Below are 23,093 nucleotides of genomic sequence, written 5' to 3'. Positions count from 1 at the left end.
CAGGCGGCAGTGTCTCATCTGTAGCTCGTAGGCACGCACAGCATTTATAACTTCTTGTTGCCCACCCAGGGACTGCTTTGGGACGTCCCATTCGTCCTGTGTCCCCCAATGATACGTAGGAGAAAAGGAGATTTTTGTGTACTCACCGTAAAATCTCTTTCTCCGAGTCAATCATTGGGGGACACAGCACCCTCCCTGTTAGCCTAGTTTGGCTTGGTTATTCTTTTCAGTCTGTGTTTTTGACTATAACATGTTTTCTGTTTTTAACTGGTTTACTCCTACTGCTTTGTTACCGAACTGGCTCCGGATTGTCCAGCCGTGGGTGTATACTGCAGGGGAGGAGTTAATCTTTTGTGTGTGTTTAACTTAGTGTCCTCCTGGTGGCAGCAGCATAACACCCATTCGTCCTGTGTCCCCCAATGATTGACTCGGAGAAAGAGATTTTACGGTGAGTACACAAAAATCTCCTTATCACATGAGATGCACCAATTCTGGCGCTTTGCCGTCTCTTCCCCGTTAAACTGCATCTTCTGAGCACTTTTCGTTTCTCTCATCGGCTTCTATGGTAAGCCTGAAAACATGCTTGTGAAAAAAAAAATTAAAAAATTGCACTTGCCTTTGCAAAACATTATTAAGAAAATTGCGTTCCGAAATCTAAACCAAAAATTCAAACAAAAGGGGAAAATGCAGCAAAATGACAATCTGAGCAGACCTGCTATTGCAAATCATGCTGAGGACAACGGCAGGAAAGTGTTTTCTCACATTTGGAACGTGGCTGAAGACTTTTTGTAGTTTCCATGGTAAGAAAAGGACAAATTCTACAGATGTTTTTGAGGTGCAGATAAGTGTGTGTGATATGGATAGAGGGTCTGAATGAAACATCTAGGTCAAGTATAACCTCAACATTGCAGTAGCACTAAAACTCCCAGGTAGCATTATCACATGTAGCTGAAAACATTAGGGTAGGTTTCATATAGAGCGAGAACTTGTAACCAGCCGAAAACTGAGAACCAGCCGAAAAATCCCAGCTCTCAGCTGCCCAAGAAGTGTAGCATCACATGAGATGCACCAATTCTGCCGCTTTGCCGTCTCTTCCCTGTTGCCCTGGTACGGTGGCAATCTGGGTAATGGGGCGTGAGGTTAATGTCAGCTGTGAATTGTCCAAAAAAAAAAAAACCCCACACAAAAATTACCTTATTTAAATAAACACTCCACAACATTTTCCCTGGCTCGCCAATTTCTTAAAATATAAAAAAATAAATCCCACGCAGGTTCAACGTAGTCCACAAATGGAAACCTGAAAAATAAAAAGGGAGAAATAAAAACCAGACACTGTCCTTCATTCACTAATTTATTAGAAAGTTCCCCAGGTCCGACTTAGTCCAGCACTTCCCACGATGTTCCCCATGTCTGGCTTATGCTGCGGATTTGGGGAACGTCGTGGGAAGCGCTGGACTGTCGGACCTTTGTGGGATCTTCTTGGAAAATGAGGGACCGTATACAGTAAGCTACACACGCAATCCTATATCTCATGGATATCTATAGATCTGCACATCTTTATCACATGGTCTATTCTGCATTCTATTCCATGGATGTCACACTTTTATGTGATCGGTATGTGTTGTCATTCGTGCTGCTGTAAAAAAAAAAAAAAAATGTGCACAACCCCATAGATTGTGTACAAGTCTCTGGTACGCGGGGCTGTGGAGTCGGTAAGCCAAACCTCTGACTCCTCAATTTCTGACACCGACTCCCCCAAAATGGGCTCAGACTCTGACTCCACAGCACTGCCGCTACGTGTGAAAAATGACATGCCACATACCGGAAACATGGATGTGTGAAGCGGGCCTAAGGGAAAGAAGAATTCCAGAGCCGTTCGTTTCATTGACTGAAACTATAACATGTAAAATCTCAATAGTTTACACCTATCTTTAGAAAGAAACTATCCATGCTTTTGCACTTGCCATTTCTGACCACCGAGTGGCAGTATTTCTTCAGAATTACAGAACTCGAAAGAAACCTTTCCCTTGTATATGAATGTGTCTAAAATTAAAGTTCCTAGAAAGTCCGTTTACTTAGAATTGTAATAACACAAGGTGGCCCGAGAAGTGTTGACAATGCAGAAGATTATAATATATATATTTTTTCTTTTTTTTGCTTGATGTGATTTTTCTACATACTTACAAACCTCTGCACACTGGTGTTTGGGTTCCTACTGTTCCTTTTCCCTCACATGCAATTGGGTGGTCTGCTGATCTATTTTAATAAATAAAAATGAAACGGGAAAACAAACAAGGAATAGAATTTACAATATTTTTATAAGCAATTACTAGAGCATTTTCTTAAATTTGGAAATAAAGGGCCGGTTACCAAAAGGTAAACAATTTTTTTTTTTTTCTTTCTTTCTTTGTTTTTGTTCTCAAAGTGTATAATTGGAGCTAAATATCATGTTTGCATTTGAGTTTCATTCATTAAAATGTTTGCAGTTTGCCTTCGACAGCTACTATTGGAGGTTGCAGAATGAGTTAACTGAGAATCAGTCAGCCCGCTATGTGTCAGGAGTTCGGAGCACTTATCTGTCTTTGTGAGTGATTTGACGACAAACTACACCTTGAATGTGCATGGAAACAGTCTGTAAAACCAAATGGTGCAACATTATTTTTTTACTTATTTATTTATACTCAGTGGTAAAATGACTTGGACCCGGAAAAAACAATTCTCACCAAAAGTGGATAACCCCCTTTCATTGCTCCTAAGTGTATTATTCCTTTGTTTCTTTTCATTACTAATGCATATTGTAGATAAGCTGATTCTCAGGTTTTGCGTTGTCCTGACGTTAAGTTCTGGATAACAAGGTGTGCCTAACACAGCGTTTTTATTTGTCTTAGCTTAAAGTCGATAAAAATGGATTGTGTCTAGAGGAGAAACAGTCGAGTACATGCACCGAGCCAGGTAAGGTCCTCTGTATGGCTGAGTGTGGGGTGTGTGTCCTTGTAGCTTGTGGCTGGTAATACAGAGTGAAGTGTACATATATTTTTTTGTAGGCCTACTATATTTTAGATTGAGATGTCTTCTAAAGCTATAAATAATCTCAACTACTCCAAATGGGGCGTGTAACAATGTTACAATATTTGTTCATTTTTGTGCAGACATTTTTGTCCCATCTTACACCTTTATGGCATATGCTGTGTGTCTGCAGGCTTAAATACACTGCGAAGCTCCTTCTGTGTGCGCTGAGGCCAAAAGGTATCTCCGATCCGACCACTTTAACCCCTTCACAATCTGATGTCACTGACAGCAACACATAAGGACTTTGACAGAGGGAAATCTGTTCCTCTGTCGGCCCATTGACACCCCGCAGCTCAAACGTAGGAGGTTGACGGGTTGATATGGCAATCTAAGAACTAACGCTGTCCACTAGATGTCTGGGTTTAGGATATTTGTCGGTCAAACACTGACGGGTGACGTAATGCTTTGCAATAAGTAGTGCAGAGCCTTATCTGTGCGATCAAAGGATCGCATGTTCAAGTTCACTTGTGGGATGTATAAGGAGTAGTAAATAAAAACAGTATGTTTGTGTTTAAAAAAGCCCAGTTTTAAAGTGAACCTGACAACTTACCCATGTTCTCTCAAACCACGACATGTCTTGATGCAGTTTGAATCAAGCGCATTTTAGGAGCTTCATACATGCTCAAAAAAAATCTTTTTTTTTTTAAATAATTTTGTCTAGTGATATGCCAGTTGTGTGGGTGGTGTTAACCCCTAGATGACTAATCATCCAATTAATTGTTGTGCCCCTGTGAGTAACATGATTTGCAAGAGGAACGTCCTAGCCCACTCTTAAATCTTGTGCATGTGCGCGACGTATATCCTCCCTGGCTGCGCACAATGAGGCCAGGTGTACACTCTCCGAATTCATTGGCGCACTGCACATGCCCAGGAAGGCAGCAGTGGAAACTGACATTTTCCTTCCATGGAGGAACAGAAGACAGTCACCTATTAATTGTATGTACCCAAAAATGGTGCCAGTAAAAAGGCAAGATGAGCATCTCACATTATGTGACCGTCTCAGGGAGGGCTGATTTTCACTTGCGCATGTGGAAACCAAGCTGTGGCGCCGGCACTTTGGAGCGGAGCGTGCAGCTCCATGTGTTCCTATGCGGCCGCACGCTCCCCTCTGGAGTGCCGGCGCCACAGCTTAGTTTCCACATGCGAGACACAGACGTGTTTCTCGCAAGTGGAAATGAGCCCTAAGGTTTCTTAGGGGGCAATAAAAATGAGGCAACTGCTTCTTCCACTCTGCTCTTTTGCCGGGGCGTTACTGCCGATGTCATGCTGATTGACAGCCACTTCCTGGCTGCCTGCTAGCCGGCTCCTTGCAGTTAATCAGCATGTCAGCAGCCATGCCCCCTCCACCGAGCAGCGTGGAAGAGGAGCGGCTGCTCTTGATGCAAGGTCAGTTGAAGTAGCAGAATCTCTGGCCGGAGCAGTCTGTGGACAGATCAGCCTGACAGTTCTTAGACCCGTCCTGGATAACCCCTCTAAGTTACCACTTTACTTGTGTAACGTGGCGAATAGGGCACCATTTAAAATGGAAAAAAAAAAGGCAGAATTGCTGTTTTGTTTCTATTTCTTCCCATCAAGAGTTAGTCAATAGGTAATTTGTACTCCAAAATGATGCCACTGATAATTACAACACCAAAATAGTGTAATACCTCAAAGAATGTAAAAAATAATAATAAAAAATTGAAGAGAATGATTTTGTCATAACGGCCAAAAGTGTCAAGGAGTTAATATATTAGGACAATATGGTGGGGGGTATCCTACCTGGTGACTTCCCGTGAACCCTGGCTAGATTAAATGAGCGATATCGATAGAATTCCCACAATCTGCTCTTGTTTGTTCGGGTGTTATGATCACCTGCAAGATTTGGTTTTGACTCGGTGCCGTCATGGGGGTTTCTGCGAAGCAGCCAAGCATGTTTGGGTCAGACAGTCTGCTCCTTTTACATGATGGCGATCACTGGTTTTATTAAAGATGTCCAGTTTCAGAATAAAGGTCTGCAGTCAGTTAATGGCTCCTGACTGCCAATCATGACTGTGATGTGCACATTCTCACAGTTCCCGTTATATGCCATGCAGTTGGGTGGTCCTGTTACCACATGTATGAAAGTTGCATCCTTTTTAGCCACCTTTTAACTAGACAGTTCTATGAGAGAATCTTGGGGAGACTAATGGGCATATAGCCACAAGTATGCATATTGCTTACATACTACCCATGCACACAGGGGAATCCTGACAGTGCATGCATTACAGTATTCTGATTCAGCAGTCTGCAATCTTTGCTTTTTAGATCAGACAACACTTAATTTTTATTTTTTTTTTAATTATTGAATAAAAAATTTTGGGGGTGTCTATTGAGGTTTTTTATTTATCATTATTGTTATTATTGTTACTATTACTATTATAATTATTATTATAAGATGACAGCCAGTTTAATAGGTCATCTTTAAATGATAAAATCAGCTACTTTTTAAATAGCACAATGTGGCCACAGGAACCATATTCTCCTGATGTTCTCTGAATGCTCTATATGAGAATGCCCTATGCCATAAACACAATTTTGTCACTGTGAAGAATCACGTGGTTTGGCATGGCTTATGCTTACCTTATCCTTTTTATCTCCCTTACCCTCCATGTTATACAATGTGATTACACCCTTCAATTCACGTTGCATCGCTTTCCTGATCATTTTTTTTTTATTTTTTCATATTTTTATGTTGTACACACAGAACTCTTGTGTGATTGTGTCTGAAAATAACATTTTAAAGGGACTCTGTCAGCAGAAGAGGACTACTCAAACCAAACACAGGGCTTGGTGCGCCTTTGATGTTCAGTGCACCTTCCGCCCTACTTGTTTTCCATTGTTCTCCACCCCCTCTTCCTTGACTGATGGCTTCACAGAAGCCAGAGGAGTATCAGACTGACAATCCCTTCCAAACGGAGACCAGGTGTGAACAGGTGCATACTAAGAGTAGACATCTCCATGTATAACTAACAGTTGCACTCTGTAACACTATAGCATGCAAAAGTGATATATATGAAATTGGCATTGCATTACTGCTATAGAAAATGGGAAAAAAATTAAGATACTTTAGCTCAAAAACTGGACAATTCATATATGCCCAGCAGCCAACATCAAGGTGATCCTCTTTGCTGGGAACCTAACCTAAATGATGCTTTTCCTGGGCTGCTAGTCCACAACTATATGGGTAGGTAGGATTCTGTTGTGATTAAAACCGCCATAGGCTTATGGGTGGAGTGCTTGGTTAGAGAGCCTATGTATAAATATCAGCCTGACCATCACTTCCAAACAGAGACCAGGTGTGCACAAGTGCATACTAAGATTAGCCACCTCCATATATAGCAAAGTTGCACTCTGTAACGCTATATCATGCAAACCTGAAATAATGCGAAATTGGAATTGCATTGCTGCTCTAGAAAAATGTAGGCAATCAGCCCAGGAGAAGAATCACATTAGGTTACATTCCCAGCAAAGAGGATCACCTTGTCATTGGCTGCTGGGCATACATGAACTGGCCAATTTATACGCAAAGTATCTTCATTTCCTATTTTCTAGAGCAGTAATGCCATTCTATTCTCAAATATTTCATGTTTCGATGCTGTAACTTTGGAGTGCAACTTTATTTGTTAGGAGCCAAAGGTGGACAGAAATTGATGGATAACAAGTTGGTTGGAAGATGCGCTGATCTGCTCAGTGCTGACAGTCCTTTTTTGTGCTGACAGTCCTTTTTTGTGCTGACCGTCCTTTTTTGTGCTGACCGTCCTTTTTTGTGCTGACCGTCCTTTTTTGTGCTGACCGTCCTTTTTTGTGCTGACCGTCCTTTTTTGTGCTGACCGTCCTTTTTTGTGCTGACCGTCCTTTTTTGTGCTGACCGTCCTTTTTTGTGCTGACCGTCCTTTTTTGTGCTGACCGTCCTTTTTTGTGCTGACCGTCCTTTTTTGTGCTGACCGTCCTTTTTTGTGCTGACAGTCCTTTTTTGTGCTGACAGTCCTTTTTTGTGCTGACAGTCCTTTTTTGTGCTGACAGTCCTTTTTACAAATTGAATGTTAATAATTGGCTTTTCTTGTATATGACAGCCTTGCAGTATTTTCCTGTTTGTAGCTCACCATTGGAGGCCTCTTTTATGACTGTAGGCACTGGTTACTGTCAGCAGTCATATCCTAACCCCACAACGTACCACTTCGGATGGTAGGATTCCATTGTGGCTCACAATGTACCAAAGCGTGGAGATCTGTTTGTACTAAATACAGTTTGAGTTTGGATAGTACAATAGAAAGCGGACTGCATGGTGCAGTTCTTCAAGTGAAAGGGGTTTTCGAAGACTGCTACTGATTGACTCTTAAGGTACCTTCACACTGAACGATATCGCTAGCGATCCGTGACGTTGCAGCGTCCTGGCTAGCGATATCGTTGAGTTTGACAGGCAGCAGCGATCAGGATCCTGCTGTGCCATCGTTGGTCGGAGCAGAAAGACCAGAACTTTATTTCGTCGCTGGATCTCCCGTAGACATCGCTGAATTTTTTACGTTTACGCTGGTAACCAGGGTAAACATCGGGTTACTAAGCGCGGCCCTGCGGGGGACTTCGCATAGCTGGTCGCTGGAGAGCTGTCTGTGTGACAGCTCTCCAGCGACCACACAGCGATGCTGCAGCGAACGGAATTGTTGTCTAGATCGCTGCAGCGTCGCTTAATGTGACGGTACCTTTAGGCCATCAATATCAAATCAGTGGGATGATCCTTTTAATTTAAGGGGCCACACTGCTGCAGTGAGTGCTGTATCCAGCCTTATTTCTTGTTTAGCAAAAACAGGTTCAATCATTTTTTGCATTGGCTGTGCTTGGTTTTACTGCTCCGTCACTTTCATATGACTAAAGGTCCCCATACACATTAGATAACTGAGCCGAATAGTGAACCTGCTGACCACTATCTCGCCTGAATTCCCCATACGCAGGATTGCTTGGCTCCGCAATCTGTCAAAGGAGATTCAGGAGGCCCTCACACAATAGACTGTTAACTTATCTGCAGATGCATGTGGTTTTGGCCAACTTTAGTCTGTGTATGGGGGACCTCTACACTGAGTAGCAAGTAGCTGCAGTACCAGGCTCCGCCACCACAAAATATACGGCACTGTGCTTGGTTAACCTTGATGTTACAATCTATATATTTATCTTATCTGTGAACAGCATAGAAGCGACTGATCTGGGTTGTATTACAGAAATAATCCTGTGTTGTCAGTAATGCAGGGTCTCTGATGAGTCGGCTGTGGCGCTGGAGAATAATATTTGTGAAAACGGCAGCGAATGAATTTCTGAGATGCGATATACACAGTGAGATGCGTTGTTTAATAGATAACGAACTTTTCACCTATGCAGCAGTAACAGGGTTAAGATCTAATAGAGGCCCATTGGGGAGGAGGGGAGGGAAGGAAACTACCCAAGTCCTGGTCTCCCTGCCTTATTGGGATAAAATATGTGCAAGTAGGGAGCATGCATGGGACCGGTTAAACATCCAGTGCCATTCCTTTCATGGACAGAGAAGCAGAAGACAATTTAAACAAGAGCCTGGGGCAAAGTGGAAAGGAAGGCTTTCTGGAACCGTCCCAGATGCATCCTCTTCCTTGGAGATCTGCTTTCCCTGTTTGCTGCCAGTGTTACACAGTTTATTGCCTTGCTGTGAAGAGGCAGTAGGTGTTTCTATGGCATTGTGGTTTACTGTGCAATCTAAAAATATGCTACTTATGTTCTGGTTTTGGCTCAGGATACAGCCTAATTCTGTTCATTTATTTTTCCAATTGAATTGCAATTTGTAGCTGTAGTGGGAAACATCTATTTATTTATTTTTTATTATTATTTTTTGTAAGTGGTGCTGGTACCTTATTTGGTGCTGATTGCATATTTTCTTTTTATGTTTGAAAATTGCTAATCATATTAGTGGAGTGGACGTGGAATAGAGTATCAGACAAGTGTTGCCCACCGGCCAGAAATTCCAGTAAAAAAAAAAAGGCACTCTATTCCCATCCATAAAATAATTGAATGGATTTATTGAGGATGGAGACACTTGTACAAATTGTTAAATAGGTTGAAAAGACGTAGGTCCCTCAAGTTCAACCTTTCAACCTTTCACAACCAGTCTATCGCTAAATTTATAAACCGCAATGCCATTAGTTGTCCTTTTTTCAAATGCTGTTATAGCTGCCATTGTTGTCTCTTGTGGTTAAGGCATTATACGGTCGACTGCTCTAACTGTAAAGAACCCCTATACTGTATAGCGGCTGGAATTAATTATACAGTAATGCCATTGGCGTCATTAAGATCTGTATTATAGACTAAAGATATACAGTATATCACTTAAAAATCGTAATGACTTGTTATGGTTTTCCAACTTGTCCATAGAAAATGTTGGCCGGCTGTAATCTTTTGATAAGCTATCCGTTAATGAAAATAAAATTAAGGTGGCAACCCTGATTAAAGGGAATCTGTCACCCCAAAATTGGCCTATAAGCTGCGGCCCCTGATGTATCCTGAAAGATAAGAAAAACAGGTTATATTAGACTCACCCAGGGGCGGTCCCGATGCGGTCCGGTCCGATGGGCATCACGGTCTGGGTCCAGCGCCTCCCATCTTCATACGATGACGTCATCTTCTTTGCTTCCTGTCGCGACTCCTGCGCAGGCGTACTTTGTATGCCCTGTTGAGGACAGGGCAAAGTACTGCAGTGCGCAGGCGCTGGGCCTCTCTGACCTTTCCCGGCACCTGCGCACTGCAGTACTTTGCTCTGCCCTCTACAGGGCAAATAGGTACGCCTGCACAGGAGCTGCGACAGGAAGACAAGAAGAGGATGTCATCGTATGAAGATGGGAGGCGCCAGACCATGGCACCCATCGGACCAGACCGCAGCAGGACCGCCCCTGGGTGAGAATAATCGAACTTGTTGTTCCCACCTTTCAGGATACATCGGGGGGCTTATCTACAGCAGTACAGAATGCTGTAGATAAGCTCCTGATGCCAGTGGCCTTAGTTTATAGGCCAATTTTGGGGTGACAGATTCCCTTTAAGACTTTTGACTAGTGGCTTTCTTCAGAAAAGTGGAGGCTCAAGAGAGCTAAAAAAAAAAAAAAAAAGCGGTTCTCTGTAGTGTAATGTTTAAAGCTAGTGATTCTGAGAATAAGTAGAACTGCTCACCAGGCACAACACTGAGAGTTTGTAAAGTGTGGACCTCCGCTGCTCCTCCTTATGCTGATCTTGCACTATGGAAACTATAATGAGAAATGCAGGGTGTGCAAAAAAAAAATCACTGGGCACTGCTGGAAAAGATGGATTGTGGGTAGATGTGTGGTCACTTTGAGGCTATGCATTTCAGCCTCATTCAGATGCCTCCATCAGGCCTTCAAAATGTACAGTGGCAATAAAGTGACCATACTTCACATGAGCGGTCTCTCTCCCCCCCCCAGCTGTGCTAAGTGGTTCTTGTTTTACGTCCAGATATTCAGATTGTATTGTAAAATCTGGTGACAGATCCACCTTAAAGGGAAACTGACCCTAGGCTTTTTCCACCTTATCCAAGAGAAGCATAATGCAGGAAAAGTCAACCTGATTCCAACAATTAAGCGCTTTGTTACACAACTGTTGCACCAAGTAAACTATCAGTTTTTAGATGTAGCATGAAGCAGAGCTCAGAAACCTAGCCTCACCCACACAACAGCTTTCTATGTACATTGTCTATTGAAAGTGATCTGCTTATCAGAGAAGGGAGTGTGGTCGGTCTAGCAGTGGTGTGAGCTCTAGCCCAGGCAGTGATAATCTCCAGGTGATACAATGAAGGATTTAAGTATACAGCACACAGCCTAATAACTTACACACTGCTGAAATCTGTGTTTCAGCCCCTTGGCATCAACCAATGGGATCGGACTACACCCACCCATCTAAAGTTTGGGAAAAATCTGTCCAGAAGTGGTCTTCATGATAGTATGGTTTCTGGCCACAATTCTTTTGACTTGGAAAGCATGTTAAGTGACTCAACTTACTGTAATATGCATGAAAATATAGGCACTGGAATGTAGAAAATAGTAACGGGCAGGGCTGTAGAATCAGTATAAAATGACACTCCTAAAATATAGGTTTAGGTGAGATGAATCTATGCTGCACTTTATGTACATGCTCAGTAGTGTACAGTGCTGTGGGGTCGGAGGTTTAGGTGAGATGAATCTGTGCTGCACTTTATGTACATGCTCAGTAGTGTACAGTGCTGTGGGGTCGGAGGTTTAGGTGAGATGAATCTGTGCTGCACTTTATGTACATGCTCAGTAGTGACCAGTGCTGTGGAGTCGGAGGTTTAGGTGAGATGAATCTGTGCTGCACTATATGTACATGCTCCGTAGTGACCAGTGCACTCATTTCGCTACTCAAGCAATCTGCTTTCTTAAGGGGAGTTTGGTAACAGTAGTACCTCCCAGGACCTTTATGTATTCATGATAGCAGTCACATGATTGTGATCATGCGACCGACCTCCACCAATGGGGAAAAGGTGGTGGTGTGGGGGGTTAAGGGAGGCTGCGCATGCACACCAGACACCGCCCATCCATCAGGCCGTCATTGTTTCTGGGAGTGCGGCAGGTTGCTGAGGCTCCCGAGCATACGCAGACAGCACATAGATTCCGAGAGATGCCCACAGACAGGCGCAGGAAAAGCACGCACATAGTCTGTGTGGACTGTCCGCTACTATCCATTCTTGACTAATTGCTGTTTTTTTTTTTTTTCCCCCCTTTCCCTTTAAAGTTCCCTATGGGATTGATTTGCGCATGCATGCGTCTCTGGGCATCTCTCGGCATGTATGTGCCTTCTGCGCATGCTCACGAGCCTCGGGAACATGCCGCACACCCGTATATGTGCAATGACTGCCTGATAGTTGTTCAATGTCTGGATGATGCACGTGGCTTTGTGTGCATGTAGTGCCTCCTTCAATCCTACTGGTGGAGGGGGGACTATCATGTGACTCCTATAATGGATATATAAAAGCCCTGGCAGGTACTACTATTAACAAACTACCTTTGAATAAGCTGATGACTTCAATAGCGAAACGTGCGTTGGGGACGTCATGTTTTCTCTGGTAACAAACCTAGCTGACTTTATGAACGGGTAAGGTGGTCAATCCTTTTGCTTACTAGTAAAATTATACGCTATAACTGGATATTTTTTTACCACTTTGGTCACCACCTTGGAAGATTCCGCAGTCTGTTTACATGTATGCAATTTATCAGCGATTGTTAATGTCTGTCTTTCTGTACATACTATTTTTTTCTACTTAACCCCCAAAAATGTATTAATAAAATATACAGTTTCTTTTTTTTAACCAACTAAACTCCAAGCTATCCTCCTGTTTATGCAATCCGTGATTTAGTTGTAGGAGAAAATCAGAGTTTCACTAGTGACAACTGATTAAACTCTCTGCCAAAAAACCAAAACACTGATTTAAACTCTAACGAATTGTGGATGATAAAAGCAAACACTCTGGCCAAACTGTATTGAAACGGACAGTCATTTGTTACCTGCCATGTCTGGTCAAAGATTTATCAGTTTTTCTCAAATTAAAAATCGTGGGCATGTGGACTGCTCAATTCACTATTATAGATGCATGTGCCATCGGTGAAAAACACAGATGACACTCATACACATAACGCATGTAGAAAAGCCGCGGAGACACCATCACGTGTTTCTCAACGCAAGCAATGAATAGCCAGGTCTTTCACCAGGAAGGAACAACCACGGGAAGGGCAGCATTCAATAAAGGAAAACCACCTAAGCCAAAACATGGTATCCATCCACAGACAGCTGTTTCGGGGTATTTGCCCCTCATCAGTGTGGAGTAGGAAACTGGCTATTAGGAGCAGTGCCTGGTGAAAAGCTCCTAATAGCCAGTTTCCTACTCCACACTGATGAGGGGCAAATACCCCGAAACAGCTGTCTGTGGATGGATACCATGTTTTGGCTTAGGTGGTTTTCCTTTATTGGATTCTGCCCTTCCCGTGGTTGTTCCTTCCCGGTGAAAGACCTGGCTATTCATTGCTTGCGTTGAGAAACACGTGATGGTGTCTCCACGGCTTTTCTACATGCATTTGCATATTTCCCATAAGGGATGGGGGCAGTGTTCTGGATCACTGCGTTGAGAAACACGTGATGGTGTCTCCGTGGTGTTGGATGTTTTGATCTCCCCGAGGTCATTCATTCTTTTGTTTATACTCATACACATAAAACAGATGTCAGAATAAGCCCTAACAATGAGCATCTACAGGCAGCTGTGAAGCATGGTAGAAGTTCCTTCCCAGTTTCAGGGTGCATTTCATCAAAAAGAATTAAGGAATTGGTGAGGATTATTGGTGTCCTCCACGCTAAAATACATGGAGATTCTTGGCCATCATGAAATGCCATCAGGGAGGTGTCTGATTTGGCTCCAAATTTATTCTGCAATAGGACAATGTCCTGGCTCATACAGCCAGTGTCATTAAAGGAACCGGTCTGATCCTCCATGATCTCCAACCCATCAGCATTCACTTATTTATGACCAAATTCCCTGACTAACCAGCCCTGTATAATGTGTTTTTTTTTTTTTTGTTTTTTTTAAAGTTTAGGTTTAAAAAATAATTGCTATTGTCCCTGTTTCCTAAGCTAATTATGACTTTGACTAGTCGATGAGGTTTTAGTTGCCCCAGACCAATCAGCTCTTTCCATGTTATTACACCCCTGTGGGCGTGATAACATAATTTGCAGGAGCTGGCGTCATCATCAGCTCCAGCAAATATCGCGCACTGCGCATTTCCGCATCATCACTGCACCTCTGCAGACGGGTGTACGCTTCCCAGCTTCAGAGGCGCCGTGCGTATGATCGGAAGTTTGGAAGCTCTGCCCTGCCCCTGTCTCGTCGCCAAAGTGTTCAACTGTAATCATGTCTAAAGGATGCAAATACAGTTGAATATAGGAAGAAGGAAGCCTTCATCCCCTGGTTCTCCGCAGAAAATACAACATCTTTGGTGGTCTGCATGATGACCCTATGTGCCCTGGATTACATGAAGAAGAGACAGAAGGATTTCACAAGCCTACATCCACAGAAGATATTTGGTTGGTTCTCCAAGATGTTTGGAACAACCTCCCTGCTTTGATGCCGTTTTAAATTCAGAGTGATCACACTATTGATTTGATTTAATTTTTCTTTTGTTAAGAAAAAATTAACACCTCTGTTTTTCAAAACCTTTTTCCACGTCTGCCTAAAACGTTTGCTCAGTACCGTATACAGATGTGTATGCATATTATTTTTATGGAGCATCATCTTCAAGAGTTAGACGTGTTTGTCAATTTTTTCCTTTAAAGTGATTCTGATGGAGAAACTATTCAAATTTAGCATTTTAACAAAACCGTGTTTAAAGAAAAGAACAAGCAGTGCTTTTATCAGAAGCGGCAGATTCCAGTGCACACGCCATAGTTAAGCTGGGTTTCCCACCGGATGACGTGAGCCAGTTTTCAGACTGGATATTTGTTCTGTATGGAGACACTTAAGATGTACAAGGATGTCCATTACTTGTTCTGCCTGCATTCCGAATATTGTTTACATTTAGGGAAGATGAGAACTTTGGCGTTATTTCATAGATTGTCAAGAAATCTTCCGCTTCTTGTGTACTGGCTTTTGGCTGCACCGAGACATGCCTCTTCCATGGACTTTTTAGTTACATGTGGCTACAGACGCTAGTTAGGAAATGATTCTGCTTGCGTTAATTTAGAGATGGCAAAAATATAGTGATGAGCGAAGGTGCTCGGATAAGGTGTTAAGCGAGCATGTTGGTGTGCTAACGGTGTTTTTTTGACATGCTTGAATAATATCTTTGAGTTCCCGCCCCTGCATGTGTCGTGGCTGTTCGACAGCCGCAACACTTCCAGTGATTGCCTAACAAACAGGAAATGCCTGCATGTGTTGCGGAAGTCGAACAGCCACGACACATGCAGGAGCGGGAACTCAAAGATATTATTCAAGCATGTCAAAAAAACACCGTTAGCACACCAACATGCTCGCTTAACACCTTATCCGAGCACCTTCGCTCATCACTATATTTAGCACACTCGCATGTTCTGATAACTCCTTATCCGAGCACACTCGCTCATCACTACTAGCAATAATTGCATTGGTGGATATAAAAACATATGAAATGTTGTAATTTCATCCTTGGAAGTAGCATAATGCCCCTGCACGGCAGGCACACATTCTAATAAAACGAGGAAATGCAAGGAAGAATAAGCCTACTTGTGTTTAAACTAGCTCCGTGCCAGGTTTGTCTGCACCTTATCAACAAAACCACCACTTTATTATTCATGACGTGCTAAAAATGGAACACAAAGGTGTTATGCCAAGTTTTAAAGTTAACCATTAGCCATGTGATAGGTGATAACTCCACCATCACTGGGTGTCCAAACTGAGCAACCCTCACCAATCAGGAGGGCAAGACTGACTAGCCCCATCTGAATGGAGTGTAGGTCAATTCACTATAGGAATGCTTGAGGTAGTCTTATAGAGAATTCCCTTGGCCTCTTCTAATGATTTTCTATGATTTTTCATCATAGCATTATGATCATGGGGATCCACACTTTGGAAACTGACTACCAGAATATAAAAATATTTAGAATTGAGAGTCCTCAGTGGTTGATACCTTTTAATGGCTAACTGAAAAGATGGTAACAACAGTTTTCAGTTAGCCATTAAAAGGTATCAACCACTGAGGACTCTCAATTCTAAATATTTTTCTATCTACTGGCTAACACGGTACCAAGATATATTTCTTTCCTGTACCAGAATATAGGCACCATAAAATAGAAAAAATTGGAGTCTGGCTCAACAGGAGTAGATTTTCCTTTCTTTTTCAAATTATAGTGCATACAAGAGAAAAATGTATGGTACATGGTCGACATGACCCAGTCGACGCGTTTCAACTGCACTAAGCAGTCTTACTCATGACTTATGAGTAAGGCCTCTTTCACACTTGCGTCATTTGGCATCCGTCGCAATCCGTTGTTTTGGGGAAAAAAACGGATCCTGCAAATGTGCTCGCAGGATGCGTTTTTTCCCCATAGACTTGTATTAACGACGGATGGCCACACGTCGCTTCCGTCGTGCAATTGATCCGTCGTGTTTTGGCAGACCGTCGGCACGAAAAAACGTTCAAGTGAACTTATTTTGTCCATCGCCATTTTCTACCGCGCATGCACGGCCGAAACTCCGCCCCCTCCTCCCCGGACTTCAGAATGGGCAGCGGATGCGTTGAAAGACTGCATCCGCTGCCCACGTCGTGCACAAATTTCACAATGTGCGTCGGTACGTCGGTCCGACGCATAGCGACGGACCCGTACCGACGCAAGGGTGAAAGAGGCCTAACACTGCTTAGTGCAGTGAAATGCGTTGACTGGGTCGTGTCGACATGTGCATTTTTCTTTTGTATGCACTAGAATTTCTTTTTAAAGAAAAGGAAAATCCACTCCTGTTAAGTCGGACTCCAATTTTTTTTTCTATTATCCTTGATGTGAGGCCAGGGCGAGGCCAGTGTCTGAGCCCCAGGTAGATGACCATAGAGCAACTGGGTGAGCTGGAATTAAGTTTTTATAACCATAAAATAATGGAGCTCTGCTGCAGTTCCCTACATAGTCATTAGGTAAGTGTCAATAAAAATAAAAAAGCCTGAAGGTTGAAGGAGCTGCAGTGCTAAGATGATGCTGTTGCCCCTTCATTTTCAGGATTGTTGATGTCTGAGCAGTCAAATCCCCAGAAGTCAACAATAAGGACTCCTTTAGCTACAACGTCCCCCTCCCAAAACCTTTTTTCTGTTTAGGGTCACTAAATCTATTAACGGGCTGCAGGAGAACTGAGGGAATTTAGAGTTCTGCTAAAGGGGTATTCCTGTAACTGAAAATTACACTCGATTAGTGATGAGCGAGTATACTCGTTGCTCGGGTGGTCTCCGAGTATTTGTAACTGCTCGGAGATTTAGTTTTCATTGCTTCAGCTGCATGATTTACAGCTGATAGACAGCTTAAATACATGTGGGGATTCCCTAGCAACCAGGCAACTCCCACATGTACTCAGGCTGGCTAATAGCTGTAAATCTTGCAGCTGCATCAACAAAAACTAAATCTCTGAGCACTTACAAATACTCGGAGACCACCCGAGCAACGAGTATACTCGCTCATCACTACTCTCGACCTATGTGATGAAGAATAAATTACGGATTACTGGAACCCCAAGTAATCCTGAGTAGTGATGAACGAGCACGCTCGGACGTCTTATCTGAGCACGCTCCGGTGTTATCCAAGCATTTGGGATTGCTAGTATATTATGTTCGAGTCCTTGCGGCTGCATGATTTGTGGCTTTTAAACTGCCTCATCACATGTGGGTATTCCCAAACAGCCGTATATCATGCAGCTGCAGGGACTTAAACATAATATGCATGCACGCCCAGATGCTCAGATAATATCCAAGCATGCGCTGATAAGACGTCTGAGCACGTTCGCTCATCACTAAACCTCAGAACAGGGCTTTGCTTGAATGCAGCGGGATTGTACATCCTGGACCTCTGCTGCTTAATTCATTGCCTATAGAAGTGCCAGAAACGGCAGTCCAATAAGACAATGAATTGAGTGCATTTCAAGGATGCACATCTCTGCTACATTCAAAGGGGTTTGTAGAGTCCCATTTTCAGGATTTTTGGATATCATCACTTGGACTTCCAATGATTAGGAATCTTTTACCCGATCACATCCACTTTGTCAGAATGTTGGGACAGTGTGTAAAAAGAGAATGAGACAAGACACTCCAGAGACCACTGTAGAACAATACACGTAAGGATTCCTCCAAACCTTAGCATCACCCCAGGAACCAGGGAAGTGAGCACGCAGATCCACAGACTAACACAATGCGGTACTGTCCCACACGTGCCCAACCCAGTCCCATCACAGTGGGTGTTAATGCAGGGAGACATGCCAGCAAACGGGAACACAATCGCTAAATTTGTTCTTCTGCCTTCTAGATATTCATATAATGACCCTTTGCATGTCTGTAATTCTGTGTTGTTCAGTTTCTTGACACTCTTCATTTCTCTAAAAATGTTAGTCTGGGTGATCATAGGATCTGGTGACCTGATGCCTCGAAAAGGTAAAAACGGTCTTACAATTGCCCCTTCTGCATAAATGACTGACATTTTCTATATTGTGTTTGTGCTTCTTACAGAACATTGCTATACGTTGTAATATTCTTTTCTATGGTTTGCATCTAAATAAATATGAATTTTACTTCTAGATGGCCAAGTGTCAGTTTTCCCCTTTCGGCGAGCTAACTCGGTGAGGGACCGAATGAAGAAGTTTACAGAAGAGCCCCCTGGTACACAACCTTCTTTAGGTTTCCGGTTCTCTAGTATGAGGGGTGAGAGAACTCCATCTAGAGGAGCAAGGATACTGCAGCAACAGTCATTGTTCACTGCTGGCCAGAAAAGTGGGCAAGAAAACAATCATAAGGTGACACAGGATGGAAAAGTGCCAGGGAAATTTGGACTCGGTCACACAGTTGCAGAGCTTGGTCACCACAGAGGTGATCAAAGTGGAAGTAATAGAACACGAGATGGTAAAATTGCATCTGTACCTGAAATAAAAGGTTTCAGAGGTTCATCCTCAAAAGCGTCCTCGGCTCACAACTCTGCTGGACTCGGCACATCCTCTGGGGAAGTGAATAGAAAACTTCCTCAAAGCTCATTCATCCCAAAGCAGGAGGGTGGGAGGAGCAGCTTGAACCAATTGCAAGCCGAAAATACAAATGGGACCATTACAACATCAGTGTCTCAGGAGTGTGTGCAGCCCTCCACACCATCTCTTCACACATCATCCAAAGACTCTCAGGGTGAGAAGCAAGACACAGACATGAAGACACTGCTCACCATTGAGATAAAAAATCAAGGGCCAACTAACAGCAGGATTGTGGGGCAACCAGGAAACCAGAGAGCAGGTAATTACTTTATTAGGTGATGGAACCTAAAAAGTTCTCTGCATACAGTATAAGATGTGTGATGTGAGCATGCATTTGTATACCCACCGAGTGTGTACATATGTTATGTATACATGTCTGTGTGTACAGTGTGTGTACGTACTATAATATATTATATTTTTTATATATGTATAACATATAGAGTGATGTAGATTTAGATATGGTTTTTTGCGTTTTAAAGTAATAAATCCATGGTAAGTTGCTGCCACCAGTTCTGATGGTGAAGATGTAAGAGCTCTGCTGGCCCCTGCTGGATGGTGTTTGCATGTGGGACTGTTGTACTGGAGCAAGATTATTAAGAATATTGCAAAGTCTCATTTGTGGTCCATGTTAATAAGTACAGATTTATATAAAGCATCTACCCCCATGAAGTGTACAGTATAGGATCTGCCATGTCTGCTGCCGGTGTACCTATAGTCCAGTCCAGGTCATTGCTCCATGTTGGGCACCTCCAGCATGTTGGATTATGAGGGCGCTGTCGGGACACTTTGACTCTGGGTGTTACTGGTCGTGCTCAAGCTGAGCATGCATCACTCGGAGAGGCATGGGTTTTATTTGATCTTTTTCTCATTACCTTTTTAGTCTGTATCCCCTGAGCAGGAATGGCTGTACATCAGTCAGCGTGTTTACTTGGCGACATTCTGCCTCTGTGCTGCGTCTTCTATAAAACTATCCATCAAGTGGCTCCATTACATCACTGGGATGTCATGGAAATAAACACGAGCCTGCCATACGGCGTGCAGGGTCCTACTGCCAGCAAATTAGGAACATCATGTTATTTTAGTGTCATTTGTTAGTGAAGGCAGCCCACTGCTGTAAACGCCGAGGTCTCCTGGTGAGGGCCGTGACCGCCTCTCCTGCTTTATTTACCCATGACTGATGCTTTGTTTGTTCCTCTCTAAATGTTGCTGCCTTTTTGGGGATTATTTAATCAGAGACCCCTCTAAACAATATGATACAGCTGGTCACTTGGTCTGGAAATGTCAATGCGTTTTTTGTTCTATCGTTGCCCAATATCATTTTCTAAATCTCTGAAACCTTTCTGTATTCTGCGCATGTGTTCATCACACAATCTAATTTTTTTTATTTGAAGAGTTAACCTTAGGGCTGACGGCTTCCCCTTTTCGAGTTGGCAACAGTGTCTCCACGAGCAGCATCAATACAAGCAGCACCAATGCAGGCACCGCGCTCAGCGGAATTGGCATCAATGCAAGCAGTGCCAGCGCTGGGAAAGGCATCAGTGCAAGTGGCATCATTGTGGACAGCGGGTTCAGTGCCACCACTGCACTCTCCAAGGTAATTTTCAATGACTGTTGAATACTTTCCCCTGTTTTGTTCTTCTGAATTGTATTTCCAATATTCATAATTTGCTGAACCGCATGATTTAAAGGGAATCTGTCAGCAGGTTTTTGCTATGTAATCTGAGGACAGCATAGGGGCTGAAACACAGAATTCAGGGATTTGTCACTTATTGGGCTGTGTGCTTGTTTACTTACCCAAAAGGTTTTGTCACTAGGACATTATCATTAAAAATACCTACAATAAGAACTAAAAGTACAAAGCCAAAATACACTTTAATGAATTTTATTCATTGAAATGTGTTTTGTCTTTGTACTCCTAGTTCTTGTTGTAGGTATTCTTCAAGGTTCTAACAGGAAAGCCCTTTATTCTTGGGTCTAATGATGGGTAAGGAGTAGTGATGAGCGAATATACTCATTACTCGAGATTTCCCGAGAACGCTCGGGTGTCCTCCAAGTATTTTTTTAGTGCTCGAGTTTGTTTTTAGCACCGCAGCTGAATGATTTACATCTGTTAGCCATCATAAGTACATGTGGGGGTTGCCTGGTTGCTAGGGAATCCCCACAGGTACTTATGCTGGCTAACAGATGTAAATCATTCAGCTGCAACGCTAAAAACTAAATCTCCGAGCACTAACAAATACTCGGAGTATTCGCTCATCACTAGTAAGGAGATTATTATTGCTGTGGCTAGCTGGCAAGCGGACATTTGTCCGACCCTGCCCCCTCCTGAGATAAGCAGCTCACTGTCTATAGACAATGTACACACAGAGCCTGGGGAGGCGGGGTTAACTTTCAAGGCTCTGCTTCATTCTAAATCTAAAAGCTCTGTCATAACCACTGCACCTAGTAATATAAGTGATACATGTTTGTGTCTTTGCTTAGATCATGCTGCTCTCAGATGAGGTATCAAAAACCTGCTGACCGATTTCCCTTGTAGGCTGTGTGCACACGTTCAGGATTTTTCGCTATAAAAACACGATAGAACTGTGAAAAAAACGCATAGATTAAGCATCCTATTATTAGAATGCAATTTTTGTGCACATGTGTTTTTTTCCGCGGAGGAATCACATTCCGGAAAAAAAACGCAGCCTGTTCATTCCGCACACATAGGAATGCATTGATCCGCTTACTTTCCGCATGGGGCTATGCCCACCATGCGGGTAGTAAGCGGATCATGTGCGGTTGGTACCCAGGGTGGAGGAGAGGAGACTCTCCTCCGGGCCCTGGGAACCATATACCTGTAAAAAAGGAAAAAAAAGAATTAAAATAAAAAAATCGTGATATTCTCACCTTCCTGTGTCCCCCGCAGCCTTCCCGCTCCTCGCGATGCTCCTGTTCCCATTGATGCTTTGCGGCAATGACCTGTGATGACGTAGCAGTCTCGCGAGACCGCTACGTCATCTGGGGTCATTGTCGAGAGGCATTATTAGGAACGGGAGCATTGCGAGGAGCGGGAAGGCTGCGAGGGACACAGGAAGGTGAGAATATCACGATTTTTTATTTTTAACAGTAGATCTTTTTGCTATTGATGCTGTGGTAAAAAGTTGGTCACACTTGTCAAACACTATGTTTGATAAGTGTGACCAACCTGTCAATCAGTTTTCCAAGTGATGCTACAGATCGCTTGGTAAAAGTTAGCATTCTGCAAACTAGTTACGCTTGTAAAACGCTAGTGTTTAGCGGGAAAACGCATGCAGAATTGGCACAGTTGCGGAATTGCTGTGGAAATTTTCGCGGCAATTCCGGTCGGGTCCATGTAGCCTTAAGTGTGAGGAAAACACCTAAATGATGGCAGAATGGTCATCTATGCGAGTCATCAGGCAGCTGGATGCTTGCCTACAAATTAATTTCTAGCATTGCCACCATACTTGTCACCTATAAGTTTAGCAAGTGGGAACTGCCACCTGAACTCCATAGAGCGCTCTGCAGAGGCGTAGCTAGGGTTTCAACTTAGGGGGGGCGAAACATCTGAGTGGGCCCCTAACCAGTTAAGGCTACTGTCACACTAGCGTCGTTACGGGGCCGTCGCGCTGTGTCGGCCCGACGTACCGATGCATACTGTGCAAGCGCCGCACAACGGGGGCAGCGGATGCTGTTTTTCCACGCATCCGCTGCCCCATTGTGAGGGGCGGGGAGGTGGGGGCGGAGTTCCGGCCAAGCATGCACGGTCGGAAATGACGGATCGTCGGCACAAAAAAAGTTACATGTAACGTTTTTTGCTGCCGGCGGTCCGCCACACCACGACGCAACCGTCGCACGACGGTTGCAACGTGTGTGCATGCGTCGCCAATGTAAATCTATGGGGAAAAAACGCATCCTGCAGACAACTTTGCAGGATGCGTTTTTTCGCCAAAACGACGCATTGCGACGTATGCAAAAAAACGCTAGTGTGAAAGTAGCCTAACCCTGATTACAGTTACGGTTGCACACTCTAATTGTGAATATAGTGGAAACTCAGAATATGACCGCTCTGTTATTGAAAATAAATCTCTATACAAAAACGAACATTGATTTTACCGCCATATTGTGACGATATGCAACTTTGATGGTCGCAATACTCTGAGTGCCCCTATAACAATACAGTAATGCTTAAGTGCCCACTTTACATTTAATAATGTCCCCTAAGTTCCCTCATGTACTGCTC

The 23,093-nt window shown here is 43.4% G+C and overlaps 1 protein-coding gene across 3 annotated transcripts in view; it reads left to right on the top strand.

The window, feature by feature from the left end:
* Nucleotides 1-23,093, top strand: part of SMTN (smoothelin) — a 160,679-nt gene that overhangs the window by 89,436 nt on the left and 48,150 nt on the right. For 2 of the 3 annotated variants that reach the window (XM_077297352.1, XM_077297370.1), the window contains exons 8-10: nucleotides 2,889-2,952; nucleotides 18,411-19,109; nucleotides 20,242-20,444. In XM_077297352.1, the coding sequence (XP_077153467.1) occupies nucleotides 2,889-2,952; nucleotides 18,411-19,109; nucleotides 20,242-20,444 (966 nt within the window). The remainder of the gene's footprint in view (nucleotides 1-2,888; nucleotides 2,953-18,410; nucleotides 19,110-20,241; nucleotides 20,445-23,093) is intronic. The other variant, XM_077297361.1, reaches the window with a different exon arrangement.

The sequence above is a fragment of the Ranitomeya variabilis genome, chromosome 1 (assembly GCF_051348905.1).
Source record: "Ranitomeya variabilis isolate aRanVar5 chromosome 1, aRanVar5.hap1, whole genome shotgun sequence".
NCBI lineage: Eukaryota > Metazoa > Chordata > Amphibia > Anura > Dendrobatidae > Ranitomeya > Ranitomeya variabilis.
This window is presented reverse-complemented; position numbering and strand designations above follow the sequence as displayed.